At 42.8% G+C, this 8519-nt stretch overlaps 1 protein-coding gene across 1 annotated transcript; it reads left to right on the top strand.

The window, feature by feature from the left end:
* Positions 1 to 1451: 1451 nt before the first annotated feature.
* Positions 1452 to 4296, top strand: cldn11a (claudin 11a). Its single transcript, XM_030116426.1, has 3 exons — positions 1452 to 1677; positions 1812 to 1976; positions 2937 to 4296. The coding sequence occupies exons 1-3, from the start codon at positions 1452 to 1454 to the stop codon at positions 3197 to 3199; spliced, it is 654 nt and encodes a 217-aa protein (XP_029972286.1). The 3' UTR covers positions 3200 to 4296.
* Positions 4297 to 8519: the final 4223 nt, after the last annotated feature.

Raw genomic sequence — 8519 nt, 5'->3', positions numbered from 1 at the left:
ATAGAAAAGTAACTGCTGGTCAGCCCGCGTGAGCACCGACCCCCTGACTGCCCTCTTGGGGGAAATATCAAGCACACTGGCTCTGACAATGAATGACCCGCGCGTGAACCTTCAACTTCCGACTGGAGCGGTCACGTGCTCAAATAAACTTTTTTTTTTTTTTTTTTTATCTTGCGTCTGTGTTAATCGTATGTCATTTATCTCTGTGCTCTCAGCAGAACACTGAAACAAAAACAAGCTGTCGTTTTAAAAAAGTATAACTATGGGGTAAAAAAAGGAAGTATATAGTAATAAAAAGTCTCAAAGCAATGTGATTTTTTTTTTTTTTTCATACTGACTGAAATAGAAGTTCTCAGAAAAGTTGCGTTCACTGACAGGGAAGTGTTCGTCCTCTATGAATGTAGCAATTCTACTCATGAAAAAGAAAGGAAAAAAACTTTCGGAAATAACTTCTGATTGCTTATATATTGCCCCAACAGCTTCAAATGGTCTCGGTTTAAGTTATTTTGTGGTTTCAGTCAGACTGTAGTTCAAAGAAAAAATGTAATGCGATTTTGGTCAATTTGTGCAAAGATCGTGCTGCACATACTGATACAGATCAGCATACAATTGTCACAATTTTGTGCAATTGATCAATTTTGCCCATTTTGCTCATTTCACATAGTGAATTTCATATTATGTAAATATAAACAACTCTATGTAGCCTATATTATATAATTTAATATTTTAATCTCAATCCTAAACCGAATCCTAACCCCAACTGGATCCATTATTGGCCTCCTGGAGGCATCATTGGTTCCACGTTTTAAAATTTGACTGTTCAATTATACATGCATGGCGCATCAGAAAATGTAAATAATAGCATTAATTAAAAAACATACTTTTAAGAAGCGTTCATAAGTGAAAGTCGAGGTACATTTAGTTATTTTCTTGGTAACTTTGTTCGAGCTCTTCAATCAGAGGAATCTAAAGTGACCAGTAGATGGCAGCAGGTTTCTAAAGAATTATTTTCTGCTTCCAACAAAGTGAGACTCAGTCATTCAACAGAGTAAGATCTAATGCCAGAGAGCAGAAACAAAAGGTGTTGTGTTTTCAGGGTTTTTTTTCCTCATACAGGCTCCTGATTGGCTGAAAGTTTTGTAGTAGATTTGCCTCCACCGAGCGTCCCGTTATAAGAAGTGATGTTGTGAATCCTTCACTCTTCTGAAGTGCGCGACCGAGCTCAATTGATGGAATAACTCAATTGGAAATGGGAAAAACATTTTTAACTCTGGAATAACTTGTAGACTGTCTGTTCCTCCATTATTTTTCAGGGAGTTGTTTTTTCCCTCCCTCTTTGTCTGTTGCTGTAAAGTTTTATTTTCAGACTTTTAGTATAGTTTCAGCGTTTTTAGTATAGTTTCAGCGTTTCTGAAGTCGGGGTGAATTGAGTTTTACGCACGGGCTTTAGGATGGCCAACTCATGTCTCCAACTGAGCGGGTTTCTTCTCAGCGTCCTCGGATGGCTGGGAATCATCGTGGCCACATCGACTAATGACTGGGTGGCCATGTGCAAATATGGTCTCAACACCTGCAAGAAGATGGATGAACTAAGTGTGAAGGGACCCTGGGCGGACTGTGTCATCTCCACTGGACTGTACCACTGCATCACACTCACACAGATCCTGGATCTGCCAGGTACACACCGTCTCCCTACATATCAGATCATTTTATTTATGATAAGTTCATATGCAGCAGCTATATTCTCATTGAGGATTGGTGTCATTGTTTGCTGATAACATGTTGGACCTGTTGGCTTTTTCATTTCACAGCCTACATCCAGACGACTCGTGCCCTGATGATCACAGCATCCATCCTGGGTCTTCCAGCAGTGTTAATGCTCCTCATGTCCATGCCCTGCATCAGCCTTGGCAACGAGCCTCAGAGCTCCAAGAACAAGCGCACCATTGTCGGGGGAGTGCTTGTGCTCATTGTCGGTAGGAGACTCATCTTTATCTTCCTCGCACACTGTGGCTTTAATGTTCCGGTGAATAATAACCAAATGTGAACTCAAGGTCAAACATACGAAGGCAGACATCAACGATCCTTCCTGACCTCTTTTGCCCTCGCTTTAAATGCCTGCGAGCTGGAGAAAACAGGGGATGTTAGCTATAACTGCCTTCCTCCCTAGGGTGGAGACACACACGCACACACACACACACACACACACACACACACAAACCCCCCCACAGATCCAATCACATTCCTGTCCTCCACCTACTCTTTTCCACACCCTGTCTTTGTCCTGAAACACATGGGAGCCCCCTCCCTGAACTGCCCACTTCATGGTGCTTATTCTAAAAATATTTGGCCGCCGCCGCTGCATTTTAGAGCGCCTGTGTCTCTAAAACAAACACCTGCGTCCATATGATTGAAGTCTTCCACGGGGCTGGCCACTCTCAAATATTAAACAAACGCAGCATCTGGAGTTCGGATAGTTTCTCTTTTTTTTCACAACACACTTATCAGTTACACATTTCATCAAAGTCTTTCTAAGTTTATGTCTCAGTGAGTCTGAATGTGAAAGCTGGATGAAGTTAGGTGCACACAAGTGAATAGAAAGAGTCTGACAAGCATATCAGCAGATGAAATGTGGCTTTACGTTGACAGAATAAACCAATATCCCCACTCTGTTCTCCCTCCAGGATGTGAAAACTCAGCTGTTCTTGGTCTTTTTCTTTCAAAATGTGTGTTCACATTGTAAATAAGTTTAAAACCCAAAGTCACTTAAGATTTGCTGGATGTTCTTTGACAGTATGACGCTCAGCATGTATTATTTATTAAGAGTTTTGCATTTCAGATCTAACTTGCCTGTTATTTTAGGTGCATGTTAGAAATGTAGCAGAATGCACTTGATTGTCTGTATTCTGATATTTTCTCTGGCTCTTTTCCCCCAGCCATGTGTGGGATGGTGTCCACCGTCTGGTTCCCCATCGGGGCCCATCATGAGCACGGCCTCATGTCATTTGGCTTCTCCCTCTACAGCGGATGGGCCGGCACTCTGCTCACGCTGCTGGGCGGCTTCATCCTGGCCTGCTCATCAGACGCCTCCTCCTCCCATCCCTACCAGGACAACAATCACTTTTACTACTCGAAGCACGGAGGAGGCAACGCGCCTGCCGCTTCCACCACCAATCATGCCAAGAGCGCCCACGTCTGAGCGCGGAGAGATCCCGAATCTCTCATGGACGTATAGGGGACCGTGTGTGTATATATAGACATATGTGCAAGAGACAACAAACACATGTATTCACAATCAGAGCGATAGCATTGAAACCTGTCCTGGAAGAGAAAGAGAAACACGCTGAGGCTCGTCGGCCCGTGCTGCTCTGTGTTGGAAAATACACACATTGAAAGAGCACACAAACATACATCCAAATCCAAACATACAAAGACTTTTTAGAGCTTTTCTTTTTCTTTTTTCCTTTTTTTAAATAAGCAGTGGATTGTGTTTCTTGTGTCAGAGCTCATCCTTCATCCTCATGTTGGGCGTTTTGTGGACTCTCCACTGTTGCACAGCAAGAGATGGAATCCAATCAGCTCGAGGTTTTATGTCTTGAGATATTATTTTCTACGTTTATTTTTCTATCATGTGTGACAACTTACCAATATCTTTGTTGACAAATGTGTTTTTATTTTAATATCTACCCCATCATGATTTATTGTTTTGATTAAAGCAGGGTGTGATTAATATTATGCTTGAAAATGAGAACGTTCTCCTTAACATTGCTTATGTACACTGATTTGTTTTTGTCGGCATTTTACAGCTCTCTTATGCATCTATACTTTCTCCTTGAGTGATAGACTTGATTATAATAACCAGATCAGTTTTTTTTAGCAATCCCTGCAGTTCGGTGGTCGTATAATTGGATAATACATTTTCGAAAAGGAACTTCACAAGTGATAAAGCTTCTACTGGAGTATCAGAATTTGCACTGAAATAACTTATTCCCAAACAAAGCATTCGGCTTTGTGGCAGTTCTTCACCCAGAATCATAAATCTCATGTTGTCCGACTAACCTGCAGGATGAAGTGAAGATAATTCATGTGTCACAATGAGCATCGTGTAGCAATATGATTATCCATTTTGTCATATTCCACTTGTATACACAAATATATCTTCACTGTGTAGCTCTTTGAGGGGATACAACCCAGGTCAATGTTTTTCAGTGGAAAAAATTGACGTTTCCACGAATCCTTCTGAAACTGTTTCGGCTGTGGCTATTTATTGTTTCAAGAATGTGCTAATGTGCAACAATAAAGTTATTTGTACCAAAACTGTCTTTGTTCGCTGTGTGGCTTCTTCTTGTAAAACTGATTTAGTAAAATTCATTAATCACATGTTTTGTTTTGTTTTTTCTTAATGATTAATTTAAATGTAAGTATGACCTGTGTGTAATATAAAGGATAACCACTTCCTGGGAACAGGCTGTGGTCTCTTTCGTTTTGCAGATTACAGACGGGGATGAGGAGGTATTTAGTGCGTGTGCATGAACAACAATTTACCATGAAGATAATGAGGAAACAGTGTAATCTAACGCTGTGACCTTGAGTCCAGAACCGCAGGGAAGAGCTCGTCTCCAGGATTTCTCCACAACACAAACACACACAGCATGCCACTGTGGAAGATAACTGTGTCCAGTGTGTGTGTGTGTGTGTGTGTGTGTGCTCCTCTGCCCATATCAAGGTCACTGAGTCACACCACAGATATTGCATGACACTTTTGAAACAATATGTGCTATCGCACTGTCCTCGGCTTATCTTCACATACACACGATGGATTCACACACGCCACCATCTGTCCTTAAGTCTGCTTAACAGCCTCCACTCCGTTTGTCGCTCTGCATAACACTGTCCCTCGTATGTGGATTTCCTGGCAGGTGTGTGTTTGTGTGTGAGTGTCCTGAAATGCGATGCTGCTCCAGGCAGCGAGCCATCCAGCCCGCAGGAGGTGGCTGGGAGGGCAGTAGGTAAACAAGCTGTCCTGTAATGCCAAGGGAGACTTGTAGGGTAATGAGATGCTTTACTTTACTATTAGGTTGTTGTCTGTAAACAACAAAGCTGACATAGATGTTTAAACAGATGATCCTGCAGCAGGATGTTCAAGAGATTAAAGGTTGATTTTTGGATCCTTTGGAGTTCAAATACACAACATAGCATGATGACTATCTTTATGCATGCACTGATTCCTTCAATGTTTCACCAACACACAAAAAAAAAGCACGACTCTGGTATTTGCAATAAATAACTTTCATTGTTGCATGGAAGCAATACCAATAAATCAGCAAAAACAGTGCACCCAGGAGCAAAAGAACCACACATATGGATCAATCTTTGAAAAACAGAACAAATAAAACAACTACATTATACAGCTCTTGTGCCAAAATATACAGAAGAGAAAAGGAATATTTAGCTGTTGCAAGAGAAGCCAATCTCAACAAGTCCGACACACACCGACTGGACACTTGGCCACAGCGAACACAGAGCACAGGAAGAACATGGCACGCCTTCTCCGAGACAAAATAAACAAATAGTAGCTGACTTTAAAAGCAATAGTGGCAATATTTGACTACGCTTGGAGCTTACCCTTTGAAGAATTGTATTAAAATAGTTTCTGAATGTTTTTTTTTTTTTGTGGTATTCCTCAATCTTCTACGGTCCTACTGACGTCTAGAGCAACAATTTTAAAATCCTTCAAAGGAAAGGATTAAGGTTTATAAATGAGCATCGTCATTCTAGAGAGACTACGGTTGTTAAAAATATATTTTTTAAGCAGTTCCTTCCAGGCCTCCTTGTGATTAAACAGGAACACAAAAGGAAGGCTGACAACTCCACCCGGCTCTGCTTTGCACACCTACCTGAGGAAGGCCTGTGGATGGAAAACGGCTGTAGAAAAATACTTCTCTTTTAGGTCACTCTTCTTTTAGTATTGTACTTTTCAAAGCATCGTGTCACTGCTGGACAAATGTCAAGACCAATACTTCTTTTTTTTTCAATGAAATACTAGCACATAGGATTTTTTTTTTAAAGATGATTGCACTCTTAGGTCAACATGACAGAAGAAGAAGAAAAAAGAAAAGAAAAATCTGTCCTCCTGCGATAAAGTAGCTTATAGAAGAACCTTCCAAGAAAAGCTGTTAGCTCTGTTGTATCTTAAGTGCTCACTTTGAAGAAACTTGTCTTCCATATGTGAAAAGTAAACAAACATTGTGGACTTTGGCTTGCAGAGGCTGTAGTTGAGAAGTTGGGGATACGGGAAGTAGGCATACTGTGAGAGCTGGAGGGAGGACGTGAGCGGAGGCGTCCTCCACGTCAGTGTGTTTGCTACATGTTCTACTTCCTTTCCAAATGGAGGCCCGGCTCTCACACCTGGGTGAGGAGATCAGCCGGGAGTTTGGCGAACCCAGTAGAGAAGAACGAATAGAAACAGCCATGTGGGATGAGTTTAATCTCTCCAGCGTTTCCCGGGCGCGAGAGCCGGGCCGGCGCTTGGTTTGTCAGTGTTCTATTGTGTCTCGTCGCCATCGGTCACCACATGCAAGTACAACATCTATAGTCTGTGCCTCGTGCGCGAGAGCATGCTACACATTCACCGGACAGTCACATTGAGGAGCGGGTGAAGACCACGGACGCGCACACACGCACTGCACATGCATTCGCACAGCCTTAATGCACACACACACACACAGCTGATAACACACTACGCTGGCTGTACAGTCCAGTGTCAGATACACGGCAATGCCTGGGATTGACTCTTTGTTTCGACTGAGCTATGAATGCAAAGCGTTTGGGGACTTTTGGCTGATCTGGAGGTGAGTTTGAGTGGATTAGCTATTTTAATCAAAGAGAATAAAGTGAAATACGTCTGGACGTGAGCCAGATACGTACAGTATGTGCAAATGCTTTAGGAAGTGCTGTTTTTCTTAACCTTTTAGGTTTAGGTTATTTACATGAACCCAGTTCTCTGAACAGCATGGCAGAGCAGGAACTGAACCTGTAGGATTTACAGGGACAGGGAACCCTCCGCACTGTGTGGACGCCTCATGCTGACATTCAGAAACCTCTTCTCGCTCCAGTTGGTGGAGTTTCAGCAAATAGTTTGCTTGTCCTGGAATGAACATGTAGAAATAGATTTAAAAAAGAAAAAACCCTCCCAGTCATAAAATGTAAACTCTGTACAGGTACACCGTTCGCTGCAGAATCACCTAAAAAAAATCCTTGTGACACTGAGCTGTTTTTCAACTGGATGCAACATCTTAATGGAAAACAGTAAAGAGACTACTCCGACAGGAAGGTTTTTGGTTGTTTTTCTTTCTACGCTCGGATGGTTGCGGGGGGGGAGTAGAGGTAAGGTGGGAGTTCGGCGTGGCATCTTTAGATTTAGTGCATTAGACAAATAAGGCTTCCCTGGAAGGGACGGATGCAGCAACGGGGGGCACAAGGAAACGGAGGACAACTGGGGCAGAGAGCAGCAGCGACTGTCAAATCCGACCCACCTCGAATGTAATAACATAACAGTGTGTTATCTGGTGACCTCAATAGAACACAAAGTTCCTTACATTGGCATGAATGCATTGCACGGTATCTCATGGAATACGTGCTGCACAAACACTAGTTTTCCCCCTGGTGTAGATTCACTTCTAACCTTGGCAGCATTTTACTAACTTGTCATGTGAATGAAGTCATACGGGCTGATTGATTTTTGTACCAACAATGCAAGTACAGCTCAAAAATTCAGACTCAGCATTAGCAACATGCATAAAAAAACGGAAACGCTTCGGGGAAGCAGAACCACGGGGAGAGGAGGCAATGCTCTGGTCACAAATCAGAAGCGTGAGCAGCGACAGCAGACACCCTCAGGGTGGGAAAAAAAAAGAGCTAATGGATCGACAGGCCATGAACAGATTGCTGTTACAAATCCTGACTGAAACCCGACCCCGGCTCTATCGCCGACTGAGAGTTGTAGCTGTGTGATGGCACGGCTCGGTGGAAATCAAGGAGAGAGCGAAGCGGCAAATGGAGCAAGGAAGAGCTGAGCTGGAAGAGCAGAGGAGTGGTGGAAGTCGAGAATAAGAAATGCTGAGAGGAAGCTGGAAGATGTGAGTCGGGGAGGAAACGGGGATCAGGGTCACAAATCTAGAGTTCAAAGAAAGGCGCTTGTAACCGGAAGGTTGCTGGTTGGAATCATGGACTGGCAGGGGATTTGGGTGGGAAAAATTGCCAATACTGTGGTGTGGATGCTTAATCAACACCACTTGAGCGAGGGCCATAAACCTCAAATGCTTCCTGGTTGCGGAGCGGCGGCTGCTGCTGCATCTTCTTTGGAAACATTCGAGTGGAGTGAATGAAGACGAGGGATGAGATTCGACTTAAACCAGATTGAAAATGATACATTTTTTTTACAAAGATTTGTTTTTCTAAATTTGCACAGTCCCCAATTGAGTTCTTACTTGAGGAGAAAGGATTAAATTTCTGTAGAC

This window comes from Salarias fasciatus, chromosome 19 (assembly GCF_902148845.1).
Source record: "Salarias fasciatus chromosome 19, fSalaFa1.1, whole genome shotgun sequence".
NCBI classification, from domain to species: domain Eukaryota; kingdom Metazoa; phylum Chordata; class Actinopteri; order Blenniiformes; family Blenniidae; genus Salarias; species Salarias fasciatus.
The sequence above is the reverse complement of the archived record's forward strand: the minus strand, read 5'-3'. Positions and strand labels throughout refer to the sequence as shown.

Coding starts and splice junctions, on each gene's coding strand:
- cldn11a (XM_030116426.1), top strand. CDS start 1,452: ATGGCCAACTCATGTCTCCAACTGAGCGGGTTTCTTCTCAGCGTCCTC. Junction 1,678..1,811: donor ACAGATCCTGGATCTGCCAG/GTACACACCGTC, acceptor TTCATTTCACAG/CCTACATCCAGACGACTCGT. Junction 1,977..2,936: donor AGTGCTTGTGCTCATTGTCG/GTAGGAGACTCA, acceptor CTTTTCCCCCAG/CCATGTGTGGGATGGTGTCC.